This window comes from Macaca mulatta, chromosome 20 (genome assembly GCF_049350105.2).
Source record: "Macaca mulatta isolate MMU2019108-1 chromosome 20, T2T-MMU8v2.0, whole genome shotgun sequence".
Lineage (NCBI taxonomy): Eukaryota > Metazoa > Chordata > Mammalia > Primates > Cercopithecidae > Macaca > Macaca mulatta.
The window spans coordinates 51,822,643-51,845,562 of NC_133425.1; the positions used below are offsets into that span (position 1 = coordinate 51,822,643).

Consider the following 22,920-nt stretch of genomic DNA (forward strand, 5'->3'; position numbering starts at 1 on the left):
GTGAGCTGTTGTAACCCAGAAAGGATGCATTTGACAAAGACATAGACGTAGACATAGACATAAATATGACCGTGGCCCTCAGTCAACCTGAGAAACGGGGCAACCACAGGAAGTTGATGCAGCCCAGCCCCAAAGCCAACACCTGACCTGTCCAAGAGGCTGGGCAATACACATAGAAAATGAGTCCAGAGTCACAGTGGCTTGTCCAAGCTTATGCCAGCTGGTCAGCAGAGCTAAGACTTAGACCCCAGGTCTCCTGAGTGATGAAATTGGGGTGGAAGCTGCCACAGTCAGTGGCAGTATTTCCCAAACACACAGGCATGAAAAAGGCAGTGGCTGGAATCTGAGGGTGGATCGGGAGGCCTGAGGTCTTCCCAAGAGGAGGCCGACAGAGCTTCATTGAAGGATTTACTCCACCACCAAGGGGAAGCCCCAGGCCAGGGCCAATGATGCTGGCCTGAGAAGGATTCTTCTGCCCTCATCACCTGGGGTTGCAATGTTGAGGCCAATCTGCATAATAACCTGAGTCTTGTATCTCCAAAGTCCAAGGCATAGTATCTCTAATCTACAGCCAGGGGCCCCAGACCAGCAATGCTACCCGGAAGAGGAGAAAGAACAGAGCTCTAGCAGGCAGTTCTCTGAGCATTACGCTGCTGTGGACCGAAAGCTGGCCTATGCAGCACCCACCTCCACCCACCCCAGCGCTGTGACCAAGGGAAAGGGCAGGGTCCATGTTGTTTTTCAGATAATCACAGCAGAGGCTCTGCACTGGAATCACAAGTCCTGGCCTTGCCCCTGGCTCTGTCTGGTGACAATTGGCAGCTGACATCTTTGCTTCTGGCCAGAGCTACCCCTTATTAAAAATGGCATCTTTATAATAGATTTCTGCAAGTCATTGTCAACAGGACATCCTTCTTGTTTTGTACCAGTCATTCCTCTGGGGGACTGATTTGCCTGTTACTATTATTTTAGAACTCTTTAGAATACCCTTTTATTCTATATTATTCTGATATTAGAATATCAAGTTTTAATATAGTATTAAAAACATAGTATTAAATATAGCATTTTAATATAGTATTAATTACTAATATATTTTATAGTATAGTATATAGTATTAATATAGTATATAGTATAGTATACTAATATAGTATTAATAATTACTAATTAATTACTAACGGGGTTCTAATTATTTTTTAAATAAATGTTCATATACCATACAGCTTCACCACACAATTAAACAGCTGGATTTTTAGCTGGGTCTTTCTTCTCTTCTTTCCAAATAGCCAAGAGATCCATTTGTGCTCATGTTATTCATCCTCACTCTGTAAGGCCCAGGGGTCACCCAGCCTCTGTCTTGTCCCATCTAGGTTTTGTGGTTTTCTGCCTCCCTTGGGAGAAGCACCCTTATGGTTAGACAAGCCCCCCAGCCCCAGCAGCTGAATCTGAAGCTGGAAAGAGTTCTCGTTCGTGAGCAGCCCAAATGTCCACCATGAGGGGTTTGGTTGAATAGCTCATAGTCCATTCAGATGATGAGACTAAGCAGCTAATAGAACCCCAGGGTGACATGGAGCCACATCAATGACTTCTCCCTGAAGTCGTCTCTGGCCAGGCTGGATGGAGCCTGGTGCCCCTCTTCTGCATGCCCACAGCTCCTGGGCTACATAGCAATTCCAGCAGGCAGGCTTGGCCAGGCAGGTCGGGCTCACTGCCCTATACCCAGTGCCTGGAATGAAGAAAGCACTTCATAAATAGTTGTTAAAATGAACATCCAGTTCAGTGTAGAAAAAAGCATGTACAGCGTGATTCCATTTCAGGGAAAATAATACTTGTGCGGACTCCCAGGTAAAAGGACTGAAATATACCCCAACATGTGGACGGTGGTTCCCTCCAGCTGGTGGGATGGTGGCTGATATTTTTTTCTTCTTTTTTTGCTTAGCTGTGTGGGCTGTAATCTATAAGTGTTCCAAGAACAGGCCTTTCAGTCAGGGCTGGAGAAGTCAGGGAAAGAGGAGGGAAAGCTGCCATTTAAAAATGATCCACAATTAGAGCAGAACCACTGGTGGGAGGCAAGATGGTTTGGGGACGAATGTGTTTTTTTAAACAGGTGAGCGTTTTAATGTGTAGCTGAGAAAAAATTTTAAGTAGTACGTTTGCCATAGCACTGGTCCCTGCTGCTCCTCTGGCCTCATCCCCCCGCTTTCCCTGTCACTCACTAGATTCAAGTCCTGCTGGCTCCTCGCCATTAGAACACTAAAGGTGCCCCGGGGTCTTTGCACTTGCTGCTCTCTCTGCCTGGCGTGTTCTTCCTCACCAATATGCAAGGCCCACTCCTCATCACTGAGGCCTCAGCTTCATGCCACCTCATGGCTCTTAACTCTACCCTCCCCCACTAACTACTAGTTTTGTGTTTATTACTCTATAATAATTTGTTTACTTCTTTATGTCTTCCCCTATTGAACTGTGAGTCCTCTGAAGTCAGGTCCTCTGTCTGTCCTGTTCGCCAGTCTCCTGGGTGCTGTGTGAACTGCACCTGGTACATAGCAGTCAGTTCTGTTGGGTGAGAAGAGGAGGATGCCGGCAGTGAGGGGTTGAAGGAGGCTGCAATTTCAGGGATGGCTGAGCTCTGCCAGTCAAGGAAGCAGCCTTTATGCCTGGAAAAGAGCAGAGCTTCTGACCTCCCATCAGGGGCCTCTGTGCTCCTGGAATTCTGGGAAATCAGAAATTAAGGCCCAGAATAATTGCTTTGCAAAACATACACATCTTACCTCTGCCCAACTAGTGGTCCCTCTGAACCCGTCGTTCAAAACGTGAATACTGTCTGGCCCACCACACCCCATTCAGTTGGGTCAAGGCACTGCTGCACCAGGTGGAAGGAGGGCCTGTGGCTTGGGAAACAAGACTTGTGGTCTAGCCCTGCTTTGGCACTGAATTGCCTGAGACTTTTAAATAATATTAGCAGCTGACAGTATTGGGCCCCACTGAGAGCCAGGCCTTCCCCGTACATTAATACCGCCAGTGACCCTGTGAAGGGCCAAATCGTTGTCCCCGTTTTGCAAGGGAGAGACCTACACTTAGGGAGGCTGAGGACTTGCCCACAGTCTGACTGTCAGTGAATAGGAGACTCAGGGTGTGCCCCACTCTTAACAGGTGCTCAGTATATGCATATTCATGGAGGGAATGAATAAACAAAGGAATGAGTGGTGTTCTCTAGGGGATTTGGGCTGCTGCACTTCCTAGACAGCCCTCCCAGTCCCCAGACACCACCACGCCCACACCATGTGCCCTCCGGACCACTGCAGACCACTCCGCTTAGTCCTCACTCTTGATGGTATCCCCTGAGTCAGGAAGCCAGGTCCCTCCTGCGGGTCCAACACCACTGGCCACAAGACCACATTCCAGGGAAAGGAAATACAAGAGCAGAGTTAGTGGGAGCTCCAACAGGGAGAAGAAGAGGGAGGAGGGTCCAGGGGGGGCCCTCTCTCCCCCTCCCCCTGGGGTGCCTGCCCTCTGCTGAGCCCACCTCCAAGTAGGTATGCTGCCAGTGCCTGCCAGTGCCTCTCAACCAGGCGATGTTGATGACATTTCCCCCATTGATTCAGCTTGCTGTTCATACCTTCTCCTTGAGTCAATGGAAGCCTCCTTCAGGAGGGAACAGCAGACCCGTGCCAGTGCCAGCTCCAGGGAAGCCCTACTGACTGGGGTCTCTGGCTTCCGGTCCCACCGACCAGCACGTGAGCTGCCTTCATCCATTTCACACACATTCCCTGAGCACTCTGTGGGCCAGGGGGGCTCTGGGAGGCGCGAAGGGACCACACAGTGTTGTCTCCAAGCGCTGGTGCTCCCCTCTTGTCTGGATTTCCCTACCTTGTCTGTCCAGCCAGCACCTGCTCCATGGTCACTGCTGTTTCCTGAGAGGCCGGTCCTGCCCTCCACCGTGCACCTGTACTGTAGGTGCTCCTTCAGGTCATATTTTCCCCTTATTCCCATTGTGATTTATAGAACCATTTGTGATATTACTTCTTCCATATCATTCTTCCCTATTAGAATGCAAACTCCACAAGGGCAGGGATTGTGTCTGTCGCTTTTTTCCCAGCCTGTGATATGGTGGCCGGCACCTAGTAGGTATGCAAATAATATATGAAAAATCAATTAGGGAATCAATGAATAGAGATGCTTACAGAATACACCCCTGTCCCCCACCCCTACAGGAAAGCCTCTAAATTATTGGGAGCTGGATCTTTTGAGACAGAAGGTAAAAACATCTTTCCATTTTGCATTTGATTAGATGTTTTTCTCACCTGGGGTCACCCATCACCTCCCCTCTCCCAGGGGAGCACCAAGGGAGGTAAGAGGCCTGTAGCACAATGGAAAGGCCTCTGGGGGTTTTGTCCCTGCTCTGCCACAAACTAAATGTGCCTATAGGCACATCTCTTCCTCTCCACGTCACAGTTTCCCATCTGGAAAATGACTATTTCTGTGTGGGCTCTAAGCAGAACCATTTCTTTGGCCAGTCTTCGCTGCAAAGGAGGCAGGGAAAGGAACTCTTCATGAGAAGGGAGTGGCTTTCAGGTGGCAGCCAGCACATCTAACACACGTATCCTTCAACTGGCCCTTGGCAGATGCCACTTTTTTGTTGTTAATTTTCATTTCTTGGCACTAGCCTTATCTCACCATCTAGATTGAGAGGCTCTGGAAGGCAGGGACCAGGCCTCAGAGGCTTTGAAGTCGGAAGAGACCTTCCAGCAGGCTGATCCCAGATGTGTCACTCCAGGAGATTTGTGTGGTTAATGACTCTACCCCTTTCACTCAAGTATTCTCTCTAGGTGAAAATGGTCCCTAGTAGGTTAAACATGAAGTGTCTGTCACTCTCATTGGAAATGACTTGTTTTTCTTCCATATAACAAGTACACATTTTTAAACATAAAACATACAAAGAAGAAAAATTTTTAAAAATCACTGAATGCCACCACCCGAAAGTGATTATTAATACATCTTGTTACATATCCTCACGTAACATCTCCCTCTCCTTCCTTCTCCCTCCATACCACACCCTACCTCCTGCCCCCACCCACAAACAGTTTTTTGAAAACAGCTGCACAGGACACACACTGTAACCAGCATTTTCACTTTACCATCCTGTCCAGATCCTGGTCTCGTAGGTTCTGTGGAGCCTTCAATTCCTGGAATGTGGCTTCCTCCCTCACTGGCATCTGACAGTTGTTTGATTAAAAATGTGTCATGTGAGGCCAGACAGGTCCGTCCCTACCTCCACTGGGGAGGCAGATGGCTCCAGGGGCCATGTCCCATTACTGCCAAGGTCTCCCTGATGGCTGGAAACCACTGGTGCTGGGCATGGGAGTGAAGCACTGGGCCCTGACCCTGACCCAGGCAGCCACAGCACAGCTCTCCATCAGCGTTCAGAAACACATTTTGTGACACGTTAAGACAGCCTCAAAATCAGGAAATCCACCTTCTCATCCCACAACCACTCCCAACGTGTTCATTTGGTAAATGGTAAATGAGCAGATTCTCTGCTTTAGTCCAGAGAAACCCCCTCTGCCGCCCTTCTTCTTTTCTCCACTGTGGCTTGTTAACCCTTGCTGCTGCTGCTGCTGCTGCCGCTGCTACTGCTGCTGCTCCTCCTTCTCCTGACAAGCAGTGGTCCTCCCAGCCTTCCCTCCCCATAGACCCACTTCCCATCCTCTTCCTCAAGAGGATAGATGCAGGACACCTGACTGACTGCATATTCTCCCCTGTCCCTTGTACCAAGTATGGCAACAATAATAATAGCTAACACTGATTGACTGCCAACTGTGCTGGGCACTCTACATGGATTCATTCTTTTGATCCCAACCAGGAACCAGCTCTGTTACCATGCCCATCTCCCAGGAACAGATGTGGAAACAGAAGCGCCCAGTCTCACAGCTAGAGAGTCTGGCTCTAGAAGCCCCCGCTTCCTGTAGATCATTAAAGGGATTGTGATGGAGGAGGAGCAGCAGTCCAGTCCCAGGGCGGGGGCCAGAGCACTGATAAAGGGAGCAGACGAGGAGCATTTAATCTAGCTGGAGATGGAGTGAAAAGCCACGTGTCCCAGCAGCCTAGGGCCTCTGAGTTTGTGAACCTCCAGAAGTTGGGGGGGAAACCGTATGTGTCGGTACATTTGTCACACTCTCAGAGGAGTCTATGATTCAGAGAAGGAGAATGGCTGCTGGGCCAGATGAGCCTCCAAGGTCCCTTCCAGCTCCCAAGCCTGTGGTTCTGTGACCATATAAGGTCAGCGTGCCTGGGGAGTCTCACTGCAGCTAAGTGCAGTCCTGCACTGCAAGGGGGAAGCAGAAAGCAAAGGGAGCCCAAGTCCAGGCCTCTTGCAGGGTCCCTAAGGCAGCAGAGAGAGAAATGGAGGTGCGGGGAGAACCAGGGTTTCTCCTTGGTTGCCTCTTCCCAGAAAGCTCAGACTCGCGCAGGCGGGCTGGGTTGCCACCCTCTGTCTCTCCCCATATCCACGTGAGATCTCCTCTCAGCAGCGTTGCCAGGTTTCCAGAGTCCAGCTGGCGGTTTCTGTCCAAAGTCAAACACTCCACAGTCAGCCCTTGGCTGTTCAGACCTCCTGTTCCTCATGGTGCTTCTGGTTTGGTGGCCTGGAACACCCCTCAGAGTCCCTGAGTTTTTGGTGGGCATCAATGCAGAATCTAGCTGGATCCCCCTTTGATGTCCTGGCTTTGCAGTCATAAGAAATCTAGTAGGTCCCCACCCTGACACACACACACACACAACACACACACACACACACACACACACACATCTGCCTCCTTTAGTGAGTGCTTTGGAGAGGGACAGGTGTGGGGCATCTGTGTACTCCTGAATCATGTAGTTATGTCTCACTTTATCTGAGCACTGTCTGGAGCTCAGCCCTATGCCAGGAGATATGAGAAGAGAGCAGAGATAAGTGAGATGTGGTGCTTTAATTTTAAAAATTAAAAATTAGTAAACAAGTCTTCTGGGAGATGATCTCTGATTATTAGTTATCAAGGTATAAAACATGTACCTTTTAGTCATGTCTCTGTTGGTTCTAAGTGGCAGAAACCCAAATGAAGTTAGCTTATGCAAAATTGAGAGGGAATTATTTGGCTCATATCACTCAAAAGTTTTGGGTGGGCTTCAGGCATGGTTGGACCCAGGGACTCAAATGATGTTTCTGGGACTTGATTCTGCACTCTATCGCTCAGCTATGTAGATGAACAGCCCACCTGGGGCTGCTGCAATGTGAGATGCCACTGGCTGTTGCTAAGGTATCTCCTGAAGCCTCGCTCCTGATTTCCAAATCCTGGCCTTGTCACCTCCACGACTCAGACCTGGGCTGTCACATTAGACTGAACTCTCCAGGGCTGTATCTCCAACTCCAACCCAGAGGCCTCCTTTCCTTGCCAGAACATTGGGCAGATACAACAGGGCAAGTTCCAGTGCTTGTTTTGTGGGTGAAATCTCTGGATTCTCCTGGAGATAGGGACTCAGGGCAGAAGGAGCAGACCTGCCTTTCAGCATCTGCCATTTACCAGCTGTATGTCAAGTAAGTGGCCTAACCTACCTGAGCCTCAGTTTCCTCATCTGTAAAGAGGAGATAATTTATCTCCTGGAATTGTTTTGAAGGTTAAATGAAATGACACATGTAAAGCACTTAGCACAGAGGGTAAACCCTCAAACGGGAGCTGCAATTATTCTGCTTATTTTATATTACAAATGAAAGACATTATACTTGCCAGATTTTAACTTTAGAATGAAAATACTATTACTTTTTTTTGGTTGAGACAGAGTCTCGCTCTGTCACCCAGGCTGAAGTGCAGTGGCGTGATCTTGGCTCACTGCTACCTCCACCTCCCAGGTTGCCGCGATTCTTCTGCCTCAACCTCCCGAGTAGCTGGGACTACAGGTGTCCACCACCACATCCGGCTAATTTTTGTATTTTTCAGTAGAGACAGGGTTTCCTCATATTAGCCAGGCTGGTCTCGAACTCCTGACCTCGTGATCTGCCTGCCTCGGCCTCCAAAAGTACTGGGATTACAGGCATGAGCCACTGCGTCCGGCAGAAAATGCTAATAGCTACCATTTGTTTTATACTTACTATATGATAGGTACTTTTACATTTATTCCTCACAACTCTTTGCTTATGAGGAAACCAAGGCAATTAAATTGTTTACCAGGGACACACAGCTCATCCTATTCAGTGCCCAACCTCTAACCACTGCTCTACTCTGCCTTTCTAGAATGGTGTGGGGAAATAGAAAATAAAGAGGGTCTTATTTGATACATTTAAGTATATTTGCCTCAAATCAATGCTATAAAGAAAAAAAGAAGAGGAATGTGGCATTAAAAAAAAGCTAGGGAGAAGACTTAACATTTAAAAATTCAGTGTTTTTCTGAGTGGTGGGAGTATGAATAATATTTCTTGTTGGTGAAACCCCATCTCTACTAAAAATACAAAAAATTAATTGGGCATGGTGGCAGGCGCCTGTATTCCCAACTACTCAGGAGGCTGAGGCAGGAGAATGGCCTGAACCCGGGAGGCGGAGCTTGCAGTGAGCCGAGATCCCACCACTACATTCCAGCCTGGGTGACAGAGTGAGACTCTGTCTTAAAAAAAAAAAAAAAAAAAAAAAAAAAAAATTCTTCTTGTTCTGTATGTATGGTCCAAATTTTCTAGTCTTAAAGTACTTATTACATTGTAGTAGAAGGGGATATAAAATTCTACTCTGAAACAGGAAGCCTATTTTTAACCTAATATAAGCCAGTTTGAACAACTTATAGGGCTAATCATGATTTGAGCAATTTCCTCCAAATTGCAACATTTCTGCAAACTGCAAATGAAGCTTCTTTATCTTGGGACAACCCAGGCAACAGATTGAGACCTGCCAGCAGTATTTTCAGTCCATGAATTGAGGTGTGATAGAAAGGACTGTGAGCTTGGAGACCTGTGTCCTGTTCTTGGCCCAGGCTCTTACCTGCTGGGAGGCATTGGGGCAATTACTTATTTTCTTTCAGCCTCAGTTTCCTCTTCTGTCAAATAGTTATAATAAAATCCCACCCTTTCCACCTGATCAAGTGTGTATGAAGATTAATGATATCAATAGGTGTGAAATAGGTTGAGGGAGGTCCCAGAGTCAGCCAAAGGTCTAGAGAGCATTCCCAGGAGAGTGGTAGGGTCTGCTGATCCCAAATGAAGCATGAGAAACTCAATGCAGTGGCTTCTGGGGAAGCATGTCATGCCATGGGGACTAGCAAATCCTGCCTGCACCACTCAGGTCACCCAGAGGGCCCCACCCTCTTAGGAGAATCTAAGTACCAGTTGCCTTTCTTTTCTGTTTTTTAGTATTTACGCTAGAGTTTACAATGTGTATCTTGACTTATTACACTTTACTTTCAAGTAATAATATATTAATACTACTTTTTTTACTTATAAGAATCTTTCTACAGTATAGACTATACTTTCATTTTATCCCTCCCATCCTTTGTGCTATTGTTGAAGTTTTATTTCTATGTATGTTATAAACATCATAATACATTTTTCAGCTTCTTCCCTCTGTTTCAATTTAGATAGTTTCTATTGCCATGTTTTCAAGTTCACTCATCTTCTGTATGTCTAATCTGCTGTTAATCCCATCCAGTGAAATTTTTATTTTAGATACTATATTTTCATCATTTTATATTCCTTTTGTTCTTTTTTACGTCTTCCATTTCTTTCCTCATATGTTCCTAATTTCCTTCAATTTCTTAGAAATATTTAAAATAGATGTTTTAAAATTCTTATTGTGAATTCCATGATCTCTGTCACTCCTGGGTCTGCTTCTGTTGACTGTATTTTCTCCTAGTTATGGGTCATGCTTTCCTGCTTCTTTGCATATTCAGAAATTTTTTGTGTGATGCTGATATTATGAATATTGTATTGTTGAATGTCTAGATTTTGTTGTTCTCATTTAAAGACTGTTTGACTTTATTCTCCAGGTAGTTAAGTTACTTGTAGATCAGCTTGATTTTTTTTTTAAGTTTGTTTTTAAGCTTCGTGAGGGCAGGTCTAAAGCAGCCTTTACTCTGGAGCTAGTTCAGCCCTGTTGCTATGGCATGAGCCTTCTGGCATCTCTGCTGAGTGCCCCAGGCATTCAACAAGGACTCTTCACTCTGGCTGTTTGGAACTTGAATATCTCCTAGCCTTGAATGAGCTCTGGGAAGCGTTCAACTGATAAGCAACCTGATGCTTGTTCTTTCTTTAGTAATTGTTCCTTGACCAGCTGTGGAACCTCACCCTATCCAGCCACAGACTCCAGGGGGACCCCTATGCGCTGTCTGAAGCATCTGAAGTGCTCTCTCTTTGCAGTTTTCTCCCCTCTGGCACGCTGCCCTTCCAGCTACCTCAGCTTTCCTGAACTCACTTTTTCTCTTCAGTTCAGTGAAATGGCTGTGTTCTGCCTGGGTAACCTCCTGCACTGTGGTCTAGTAAACACCTAAAGGCGGACGCCCAGGCCATCATAGGACTCCCCTCCTCGGTCTCCCTTCTCTCAGGGATCACAGTCCTGCACTGTCTATTCTCCAGTGTCTGAAAATGCTTGTTTCATATATTTTGTCTGGTTTTCTAGTTGTTTACAGTGGGAGCTAGGAAAGATCCCTTTGAGATCTCTCTGGGGTGGTGTACCAGGGGCCTGCACTGGTTATGTACTCCCTCAAGATACTTTTACAAAACTGGACTTAGGAATAATAAAAGTGGACAGAAAGTTGATAGGGTCATTCTGATCTGCTTTTTAGAGAATCTCAGAGTGAAGACCCACAAACCAGCACCAAGTGGAATTTTGCAGCAGGAATCATTATTGTCCATCAACTGATGACTGGATAAATAAAATGTGGTACATCCCTACAGTGGAATACTATTCAGTAATAAAAAGGAATGAGCTACTGATACATGCTACATTGTGAATGAATCTTGAAAACATCGTGTTAAGTGAAAGAAACTAGTCACAAAAGACCATACATTGTATGGTTCCATTTATATGAACTGTCCAGAATAGACAAATTTATAGAAACAAAATGTACATCAGTGGTTGCTTAGGGTAGGGGCAGGGCATGGAGAGTAACTGCTAATGGATACAAAGTTCCTTTTGGGGAGATTGAAATGTTCCAAAATTAGATTGTGGTGATGATTGACCAACCTTGTGAATATACTAAAAACCATTGAATTGTATACTTTAAATGGGTGGAGTGTATGGTATATGAATTATATCTCAATAAAACTGTTGTTGTTGTTTTTTTTAAAAAAAAGAAGAATTTTGAGCCATTTTCTCCTGCATGAAGGTAACGAAGGAATGGGAAGGAGCTGTGGTATAGTAGAAAGGAGGTCTCAGTTATTATATTGGTGCATGAACATGTCACAAGTAGTGTTCTATCTGGGACTGAAAATGTGACCACAGAAGAGTTTACATAGTTCATTGGGGGAGGACAAATGTGGGATGTTAATCTTAAAATTCGTTTGCTCTTTCTGGATTACTTTATTTATAAGAGGATTCTTGTGGTTTTGGCATAAGCCCCTCCTTCTAGCTTTCTCTCCTGCCCGGATCCTTGTCAGCAGTGAGCACAATGTTGAGTGGCTAGCAGGCAGTGCCACGTGGCCTCTGAAAGTTGTGACTTCTCCTTTATGTCCTCTTTGTCCCTGTTCAGATCCACCAGGACGAGGGCGGTATGTGGTTAAATCCTAGCCAAGGACGAGAAAGTAGGCAAACCCTTTTATTGACTTTTCTGTTGTCAAAGATAAAGATGGTTATTTGTTCCTCTTAAGTGAATCATTTTACCTTCATTAAAAGCTGTGAGTTTTCTGTGAAAGAAAAATGCTTCATCCATTTGCAGACTTTTTCCAGGGATTTTCAACAATATGCCTCTGTGTGTAAACCTAAGTTGGGACCCTGAGCTTTGCTTAAACATATATTGAGTGCTTAATGTATGCCCTTCCTGTTCTAAGTGTTTTCAAGTATTATCAGCACCTCATTGACGGATTTTTCTTTCATTATGTAGGGAATGTGAAAAGACTGCATTTCTTTTTTCCAAGATTCTGTTTTTAAGTAATTTAAGTAGCTTTTCCCTTTAGATTTTATGACATTAATGTAGCAACTCAGTAACTCGGCAACCCAGCTGGACCTGGCCCACAGCCAGCCATTGCTTCTCATGCCTGTGCTCTCTGTGTTGATGAGGACAATGCTCTCATCAGGTGTGGTATGTGTGGTTTTTCTCTAGGATCATCCATGAAGATGGCTTCTCCGGAGAAGACGTGAAACAGTACAAGCCTGTTGTCTACAGCAACACCATCCAGTCCCTGGCAGCCATCGTCCGGGCCATGGACACTTTGGGCATCGAATATGGTGATAAGGAGAGAAAGGTAGGCCCCTGAGTCCATAAGCGCAGCAACAAGAGGTTCTGTCTGTGTTACCCCACTGCCTCCTTTTTATAGTGCTGGGCTGGCTTAAATGAACGAGAAGAGACTCTGCTATGTATGAAAGATATATGGTGGCACAGTCACCAACCTAAGCCATTGCATCCACACCCCTGGCAAACTCCCAGCAAACTCCCCAACTTTGCAAGTTGAATGTTGCAAGGGCTACAAAACTCCCGGATTTATTTTGCAGATGAGGAAGAGTTGGTGACAGTTTTAAATTGGGGCTGCCACAACACTGTCTAAGTACCTGTCCTTGGGCAATTAACTTGAACAGAAAAAAATATATATTAAACAAAACAAGCCTTGCCTGGCCACCATCTCCCTTCCTTAGAAGGACTTTCCTTGCCTTGCTGTGGAGTGGGGAAGGCCATTGGAACTGACTATCCTTCCTCTTTTATACCAAGGGCTGTTTTCTTCCTCCCCCAGGGAAGTATGAGGACCTACAGGGCTCTCCTTCCTGTAGAAAGTCAGTGTTCTAGAACAGGGACTGTTTGGGGGTAATGTTTCCAGGCTTCTATTAAGTGGTGAGTGGAATAAGTACTCTATAAAAACCTCTAATTTGCAAACATTTGTATTAACTGTTAAGACTGAACTATATACAGCTACACTGGCAAGGCTAAATAAAAGGAGGGAGGGAGAGAGGGAGAGGAGAAAATAGCCTCAGAATTCTATCCAGAAGCAGCTCTTTGTCCCTGTTTGGGACTGAATCTCAGTGATCCTCCCTCTGGGACCTGGAGATTGGAGAAGCGGGCAGAGGACAGGTAGAGCCTCCAAGCACCTGGGCTCTGCATCTGAGCCTCTGGATGTTGAGCATTCATCTCTGATTGCTGTGTGATTTGATTGTACATTATACACACATCCTGTCTTTGCTAAAAATCATCTTCCTCACAGAGGAAAACTGTCCTGGTTGTCTCTGTGTCTGATAAATCATCCGTGACAGGCAGCTTTAAATGTAAAATTTAATATATTATGCACAAAATCCTAATTCCATGGGGCAGAGTCATCCAGGCCAGGCACTGACTCCTCCAGGTGCTGGGGAATTGGGTGACTGAGGGTATGTCCGAGGCCAGCCCGAGGTGGAGAAACTGGGTACTAGCAGGGGCACCTGGGCCCATCTGCTGCTCCTCCTGGAGGCTAAGTTGGGAAGTTGATTCTGCAAAGGAAGCACTTCTCGCTGGAAGACTGGCTTTGGGTTTGGTCACAGAGCCAGGGCCTGTGGAAAGAGGGAATGGGGGAGTGGATGGGTCCATTCACTGCAGGTTGATGATGTGTGAGGCTTTGAGCTAGGTGCTGTGGATACAGGAATGAGCACAGCAGGGAATGGTGTCTGGTTTCAGAAAACACCTATTCAGATCATTAGAACTAGCCCAGATGTGTACACTGCTTCGTTCTTCTTAATAGCAATAGTAGGAATGAAAACAGCAACCATTTGTTGAGCACCTACTGGCTGCCAGGCACATACTAAACACTTTACATATACTGACTCATTTTATTTAACTTGTTTTATTACAGCCCAGAGCAGGGAGTGCCTCATCTTATCTTCAGTCATGGTACAAGCCACAGGCCTCTGGTCTCTCTCTCTCCCTTTGGCTAAGTGGGGAGCATGGTGTCTGAATCTCAGCCAGAGAGCAGACACAGTGCAAAAGGCACACCCCCTACACACACACACACACACACACACACACACACACAGGGTGTGTGAGATCTTCCAGGAGCAAATGTATTCATCTCCCAGCCAGCTTTTCCTGAAAATCTCCTATACTGATTATAACCCGGAAAAGTCAATGTGGCTTTGGAATACTTTTCTCCTTCCATTTTGGAAAACATTCATTGTTCCCATGGGATTTTTTTTTCCATTTTATTATCCTGAATGGAGAGATGATTGCTTGGGAATCGCTAGGACTATGATACGTTAAGGACTGTACTACAGGCCCCTGGGAAACAGGGTCCCTTCTCTGGCTATTTCTCCTCCGTGGAATTTCCCAGTCAAGTAGTCAGCCTTTAAGCAGGAAGGAGGGGAAGGTTCCAATGGAAGGAGAGACTGAGAGCTAAGCAGGACTCCCTGGAGAGTCCACTGGACACAGTCGAGTCCAAGCCCAGTTCCGTTATGGCAGGTGGCACCATGGCCAGCACCTGGCCCATCCCTAGGGCAACACAGACTTGTCTGGTGTGACACTCAGGCACCGCCTTCCTGTATTCTTACAACTGTGAGGAGCAGGAAAGGAGTGAACCCAAGACCCAGACCACAGCAAGCCAGACAGCTGGAAAAGGCATTCCTGGGAGTGGACTGGTGTGGATTCGCAGCCTGTGGAGCTGGCAGAAGAGAGTGGAAGCCACCACTTCTGTCCTCTCGATAAGGACACATACCAGACCTGAGAGGGCTGCAGTATCTGCTGGTGTAGGGGCAACTCAGAGCCAAGATCCTTCCCTTTCCATGTTCTCATGGAGCTTCCTATCTAGCAGTATAGGCAGCAAACAAGCCCACAAGTAGGTGACTGCATAATGTCAGATAATGCTAAGGGCTGCAAGGAAAACAAAATAAGGTGATGTGAGAGCCTGATCTGGGGGTGGGAGGAGCAGATACTTCAGAGTGGGAGGACGAGGGGACAGAAAGTTCCAGACAAGCACCCAGGCCCTAAGGGAGGAATGAGCCTGGCGCAGAGGAATATAAAGCTCTGTTCAGCTGGAGCTACCTGCAGCCAGGCAGCTGCTGATGTCCAGATGCCCTGAGCCCAGAGCTGGGTCCCCACATTCTTCGCTTGGGTCCCCAGCCACACTCCATCTAGGGGATCTGCCATTTGGATGCTGGGGAAACCACCTTATGCTGTAGAAGTCCAGATCCATGTTTTGGTCTCAACAGAAGAGACTTCCTTCCCTCTCATGTTTTCTTCACCTCTGCTACCCACCACCAGTCATCAGGGGGTGTCTGGAGGAAGACAGCCTCACTCCCACCACCTGCCGGGGCCAGCCAGCCTTGCACTCTCCACACAGAAAAGCACCTAAGAGCTTCCTTGCTGTATCTCAGTGTCAACCCCTAGAACAGGTAGGTGTCGCTGACTTCCCCTGGCAGCGGACTCATCGCCTGTCCTGGCCCCCAGGGAAAGAGGACTGGCCGGTTTTTCCCTCAGCCTCTCTGGTGTGGAGTCACTTGGAGCCCCGTGACTGTGCGTGAGCCTGAACCTGAAAGAACCTCCGCGCAGAGCAAACAGCGGGGACCTCCTTACATCCTTCTGTGGTTTCCACACCCCAGGCCCCAGCCTCAGACTACAGACCCTTCCCAGGGACCCCATGCACTCTCACACCTCTGGGCCTTCGCTGGGGTGTGCTCTCTGCCTCTAGTGCACTCCTCTTCTCTTCCCCTCTTCCCCGTGGAACTGCCCTACTCAGTAAGGGCCCGCTAAGCTTCATCTTGTCCATGAAGCCTCCTTACCTTTTCCTCCCCTGAGGAAGAAACTCAGCTCAGCGCTTTCTCCATGAAGCTCTTATCTCACACACTAGCATGAAGATCAGTTGTTTATGCATCTTTCTGTAGAGAAGTGGGCCCTAAGGTGTAGTCAGAGTCCTTTGAGCAGCTCATAAACCCGTGAGCCTTCCTTCCAGAACAGGGGACACAGCACACATCTAGGAGATTCTGCATGCAATTTCAGGGGGGCCTGGCCCACCAGCGGAGCCCAGCCTAAGAACCCCTTCATCATTGGAGGTCTTCTGATCAGGGCCTATGTCGTTTATCTTTGGATCACCTCCTCACTCCAGTAGCCAACACAGTGCTCAGCACTTAGTAGGTCTTCAAGACCCATCCCATTAATAGAATGACATTTCTAACTTTCCCAGTGTTCACAGAAAAAAAGGCAAAGTACCTGTAGCTTTATCACTACATGAACAGCTGTTGATTGAGAACCTACCATGTGTAGGGCTGGTGCTAAGCCCTGTGTGAAGATTCAAAGGCATGTGAGTTGGAGCCTTTAAGGAGCTGGTCATCTTCTTGGGAAGATGGAGCTCACAGGCAGAGTGAGCACAGCCCTTGCACGTGGTGGGCAGGAAGAGCTGCTTAGTGGGAGTGAAGCTGGAACCGTCCCTGAGGCAAAGGTACAGTTTGACAGGTGCAGGTGTAGGTGAGCAAAGGCCCTTGAAGCCAGGAAAAAACATGGTAGAAACAGTGGCTGGTAATGAGGGAAAGGAGAGTTAACTGGCAGAGGAGGCCAGTGGCCAGAACAGAGGACTGGGGTCTGGGCAAGGTGTGGGAAAACTGGAAGGTCCAGTTAGGTCCAGATTTGGTGGGCCCTGGAAGGTAGGCCAAGGAGTTTGGGGTTTATCCTGTTAAAGAGATTTTGAGCTGGGATGGAATGAAAGTGAGATTTTAGGAAATTACGATATGGCATGTGCAGAGTGGACAGGGCGGGGAGGGGGATGGCGAGGGAAGACTAAAGATGGGGAGGCAGGTAAAGAAACTCCAGCAACAGACCACGAATAAGGTGCGAGGGGCTAGGTGAGGGGTCAGAAAGGCAGCAGAGTGATGCATAGCAACAAAGGAAATACAGGGGCCTGGTGATTAATTGACTGTTGGAAAAGGATGGGCACAAGGTGGAACCTCAGCCAGAAAGCCAGGAGGCTGGGTGGGATCGGACCACAGAGGGTGTGTCCCCTTCCAAACCTAAGGAGTTTCCAGGTGGGGGAGGTCTGCATATATCAGATGGATAGATTCAGAGAACTGAAGCTCTGGAAATTACTGACTCCAGGATAATAACTGCTTTCCATTTTTATGTTTCAGAGCCTTTATTGGAAAAGGATGGGCCTGTTATTTGTCCTGTTATTTAATAAATTTTCCTTAATGCTTAAATTATTTAATACTAACAACTACGTGTGCAGTGGGTGCTATTGTTGTCCTTGTTTTATAGGTTAAAAAAAAATGAGGCATGGAGAGGCTAAGTGACTTGCCCAGCGTCATGCAGTACTAATTATATATGTATACAGTGTAGACATGGAAGCCTAATAAGACTAGAACCTGTGTGGCCCGGGTCCAGAGCAGAGTCCCATTTAGATAGACGCAGTATGATCAGGCAAAACAAATCATTCAAAGAATCCCATCCTTTATCCGGAGTCTCTCTAAGAACATGAAAAGGGACCAGAGACAGCTCCCCCTGCTGTTCTCAAACATCCTCTCCTGCCTCCCACGTCTGTCCCACCCCACTCCCTTGAGCTGCCTTACTCCCCCGGGTTCTTCAGAGACCCTCTTCTCCACCCCAGCGAGCAAGGCTGGTCCTCTCTCCCCTTCTCTCTCTCCCACCAAAGGGGTTCCGGCTCTGCCGCTCCTTCACTCCTCCCTTTTTCTTCGTCTCCCTTTCCCCTCCCCTCCTATCTCCCTTCCCCCCGCTTCTTCCCTTTCCCTGTGTCCTCCTCCCTCCTTCTCAGTCTCCTTTTCCTCCTCCCCTTCCCTCTCTTCCTCCCTCCCTCCTCACCCCAACTCATTATTTTGTAAATTGTCTTCACCTTCTGAGCCAAGCTCTCCCCCTCCTCCTTCCTCTAGCCTTAGCCCAGGGCCTACATCTGCATCACAGAAGCAGAGGGCCTTGTTCTGGCTGAGCTGGCCTAAACTCTAACACTGGAAGAAAGGGTTGAGGAGAAACTGAACAACTACAGGATTAGAAGGTTCACTTGGACCAGTGGGGGGATGGGGAAAGCCTTTGAACAGGCCTGTGTTAATACAGTTCCTCATACACACACGTGTATATATAAACATATGTAAAATGTACATGTGTATATGTGTACATCCTTGCATATGTAAAATACATTGTAAACAGATGGACTGGTAGCAGTCATGCATTGAACTTGTATGAGACTTTAGTCAGTTGAAAATACTCCAGTTTTCATTTTCTCACTATTTGTGCCTATACCTGTTTCTCTCAACTATAAAATCCTTAAGGGCAGAGCATAGATCCTATTCCTCTAGCACAATGCCCAACACAGGAAGTACTGGATACTAAGTTTAAACCCCAATTCTACCACCAACTATATGGCCCTGGGTAAATTATGTAACTTCTCTAAGCCTCAGTGTTTTGGACAGTAAAATAGTAATGATCCTGATACCTCCCTCGTTCATGTCTGCTGTGAGAGTAAATGAGATAATGCCTATAGCATGCATAGGATAGTGCCTGTCACATAGCAACTTCTCAATGTGTGTTGGCAATTATTCTCATTATTTGTCTACAATCGTTGTTTTTGATAAAGTACTGATGAATTCTACTCAAAGCAATCTAGTGAGGAATGGGCAAGGTTTTATCTGCAGTTTTCATGTTAGAAACAGAAGCACAAGGTTCTTAACTGGCCACCCAAGGTCATGTTAGCAAGCCTGGGTCTACTCAAGCTGTGCCATAAAGCCAAATACCAACACTGAAGTTTACAAGACAAAAGACTGCGTTTATCTGCAGGGGGCTGAGTAAGGAGGCAGCTCATGCTTAACACCTCACTTCCTCAATGGCCCTACAAGCAAGGGCTTTTAAAGGCAAGGGTACATTTTAGGAAAGCAGAAGCTACAGGCAAAACCGTAAACCTATACATGGAGGTTATACATTGGTTTGGCCCAAAAAAGCAGGATGTCCTGTGGGGTGGGCTTTGAGGTCATAGGTAGATCCAGAGATTCTGTGATTTGCAGTTGGTTAGGGAGCGAGCTTTTGTCTAAAACCTTGGGGACAGCCAAAATGAATGTTAAGGTCTGGCCTGTAGGTGTGTTTCTCTCCAGGCCCCTCAGGAAGAAATTTAGAAGAAAGATCGGTGGTCAGCGTTCCGTCCTTAGTTCCCGCTCTTCTGAGGTCTACTTGGCTGCAATGGGCATTTTCCATCTGGTGGGGGTCCAGGTTTCTGAAAAACAACTCGGGGACATATGTTAAGATGTTATCTTTAGTTTCCATAGGGAACCAAACATCTTGTGGCTCTAACTTACTTGGGTGGCTATTATTTTAAGCTATTACAACCTCCTTGCTTCTCAAGTTGCTCATTTACTTCTCAAGGCTAGCTAGCTGCCTGGAATTTCCCTTGAAGAGACTCAAGATTTTTCTCTCTTTCCATGCTTTTTCGGGGTGTGGGGGGGCAGCATGCCCCTAACAGGGGGCTCCCTGCTCTATCTCAGTCACCTACCTAAACAGAATGAAAGATGGGTGCCAGCTGGGATTGCCGCCCATGCTCTTGTTCCACCAGGGGCCTTCACTGGAGCTGTATCCCCTAGAGATAATGGTAGCTTTTTGGGAGGCAGAATCAGATTTCACACTTAGTTTTCAGAATGTCATTGGATCTCCTCTGGTAGAAGAAATCTTGACATTTAAGTCACACAGTAGAGCTCAGGACACTATGTTTTTTAATAATCATGGAAATATTGTGGTGCCACCTCTACAATGCAGTGCGGTTCACCTTGTGGTTTGCATGAATTCTGAAACAGATGAAAACAAGGATGCTATCTGGCCTGTGTCTCCCTGAGTCCCCTTGGGCTTAGAGATAACTTTAGTAGTAGTTGATAGATCTGATGGCGGCTAGAGGGTGTAACAGATGAAGCCTTCATACTCCCATAGCCCAAACATGAGGCCAGGAAGAGGATGTAGATGCACCCCATGCTGGGTGCTGAGGCTGTCCACCTACAGCAGCCCCAGACCCTGCCCTGACCCTTTGCCAGCCAGGTGAATAGAGCTTGAAACTGCTCCATTCAAGCCCATCTCATTCTGCTGCTCCATTTTGCAGATGGAACATAGGTTTCATCTGGCCCAAACAGGAAAGAGACTTACCCAGGGGAATATGTGGCAGATCCAGGACTAGAGCATTCAGCTCCCTGCATAACTGCTCAGTCCTCTTTCCATCTCAGCATGCTGCTTCCAGTTACCCAGCCCATTTGGGGACTCATTTTCTTTTATTCAGTTGGTTAATCAATTATTCTATAAATACTTATCACTCAATTACTTACTACTTACAAATGCTTACCTCCTGGGGAAGTGCACAAGATGGCAGGGGTGGGTACAAAGATGCAAAGATCAAGAGGCTCCCAGTCTTGAGCAGAGATGCCAGCCCCAGAATGAGAAGGTAAATGCCTTGGTTTCCAGGACTTCTCCCAGCTCTGAAATTCTAGCTCTCCAGGGCTTAGTGCGGCATCAGCACTGCTCCCTGATCCAAGGCTGGATCGGGCTGCAAGCTCCTGATTTGAAGGAAGGCATCCACCATCTAAGCCCTGCCACAAGGAGCCTGAGACCTGGCTACTGGTACTTTGGCCCAGGGTGGCAGCATCAGTGGCTTTCCCTCACCCTTGTCTAAAAGGAAGAACCAACTCAAAGGAACTGCAGTTTTCAATATGGGAAAGGAAGAGGGACTAAAGTGTCAGATTTTTGAAATGTCTCTTAGCTGCTCCTCCCCCTTAGAGTCTTAGGTTTCCTTAGCTAAAAGTGGTGCCCTCCCCCCAAGCCCATCTCAGCTGCCCCCCAGCAGCACACTGTACTTCATGGTTGTCTTACCCTTGGGGCCAGACAGCAGGTCTGGAAGAACAGGTCAGTCTTGTTCATCATGCCCACTGCTAGCAGGGGTCAGTGAATCCTGTGCCTGAGTGATTCCATTCATCCAACGGGTGTGCTTCCGGGTCAAGTGCTGGCCTGTTACTAGGGATACACATGCCTGAACAGATGTGTCCAGGGAGGAAAGGATGAAAGATGCAGAATACGCTTCTTTCCATGCCATCCTGATCCCTCCACAGCGTTTGCCATGTGTGCTTCCATTCATGCATTCCCACAGCAGTCGCTCAGCCTGGAGCAGGCACTCAGCCTCCAGGGCTCCAGCACGTTGGGCCCTGCAGAGGCCCCAGCCAGCACCTAGCCTTCATCTGGACTGGCCTGCCTTCTCTTCCGTGGCTTGCAGAGTTGAGTGGATGCTCAAGGCTGGGCTGCCATCAGTCTCTACATGTTCATTGCCTGTAGAAAAGGACATGGAATTTTAAAAAGAAAATTTAATTGAAAGACTTCAACAAACAGTAAACAAAAACTGCAGGCGGTGATGCCTTGCACTTGTGTGTTCTTTCTCTCTCTCACACTCCACCCCCACCCCCCACCACCACTGTAAGCCCTAATTACTCTGCTCTGATGATGGGAAAATCTTATAACCAAGTAAATAAATATTCCTCGGCATCAGGACCGAAGAGGTCCCCACCAATCTTGGATGTCTAGGAGCCGCCCCATTGCAGCCCCTCTTCTACCCCCATCCCACCCCACCTGGCAGCTATGCAGGGGTAACTGACAGCCTCCCCTCTGGAGAGGGGTCATTGTGTGTGCATCCTTTGGGCTTGTGGTACCTGTTTCAAGGTGGCAAACCAGCTGCCAAGCAGACCTCAGCCTTAAGAGCCATAGGCAACAGCAGAGAGGGGCCTGCCTGGCCAGCGCCCTGTATTTTGAGACTCCTGGAATATTGAAAATTGAAGAATTCCCAGCCAGGTGTGGTGGCTCACGCCTGTAGTCCCAGCACTTTGGGAGGCCGAGGCGGGCGGATCACCTGAGGTCGGGAGTTCGAGACCAGCCTGAGCAACATGGAGAAACCCCGTCTCTACTAAAAATACAAAATTAGCCAGGTGTGGTGGCGCATGCCTGTAATCCCAGCTACTAGGGAGGCTGAGGCAGGAGAATCGCTTGAACCTGGGAAGCGGAGGTTGCGGTGAGCCAAGATCACGCCATTGCACTCCAGCCTGGGCAACAAAAGTGAAACTCCGTCTCAAAAAAAAAAAAAAAAAAAAAAGAATTCCCAAAACAAGGTCACAAAATTGTGCTGTATTTTAAATACATCTACTTAACAAATCAGTACTTTGGGCCTACCACAAATGCAGTGAAATAAAATTGTGCTCCCTAAAAAAATAATTACAGGATTTGTAAAAGTATTAATTGACATTGCAGTGCTGGCCATGTGGTCCTGTAATGGGACTCAAGTCAGAGCCCTGTGCTGAGCACTGTAGCTTTCACTGTGAGAGGTCTCTCTTCTGACTATGTCTGGGACCTCATTTGGTCCAAGCCCCAGAATTGAGTCCTTTGTTGATGTATAGTCCCTCTCTGGCCACCAGATATACCATGTAGGAGCCTGGGAAACCAGTAAGGTCGATTTTAGTTTGCTGAAGGAAGAGGCGCCAGGGATTGAGAAGGGGTTAGGTTTGTGGCCGCAGCGCCACGTGGGGAAGGCTGTGAGTCACAGGTAGGGTGGGGACAGCCAAGGTGGTAGCTGCCCCTGCCCTGCTGGGAGTGTAGGGGGTCACAGTCCTACACATGTGAGATGGAGATGGCTTCCCTAGGAAAACCAGAGCCACTTTCCATCCTCCCGCTACACACACCTGCACACACGCTCATCTGCTTTTGCTTTACTCTGCTCCGTTCCCTCTTCTTTGCCAGGCAACCAACAGTGGTCTCATGTCACTGCTGAAGACCCCACTCTGAGTAAGTTAGGACACTTTG

At 47.4% G+C, this 22,920-nt stretch overlaps 1 protein-coding gene across 6 annotated transcripts in view; it reads left to right on the forward strand.

Moving 5' to 3' along the window:
• GNAO1 (G protein subunit alpha o1) overlaps positions 1-22,920 on the forward strand; it is a 167,206-nt gene that overhangs the window by 68,771 nt on the left and 75,515 nt on the right. For all 6 annotated transcript variants that reach the window (XR_013410807.1, XM_015126153.3, XM_077983287.1 and 3 more), the window contains exon 3: positions 12,268-12,409. Coding sequence is in view for 5 of the 6 variants with exons in the window: in XM_015126153.3 (XP_014981639.1) it covers positions 12,268-12,409 (142 nt within the window). In the remaining variant the exon portion in view is untranslated. The remainder of the gene's footprint in view (positions 1-12,267; positions 12,410-22,920) is intronic.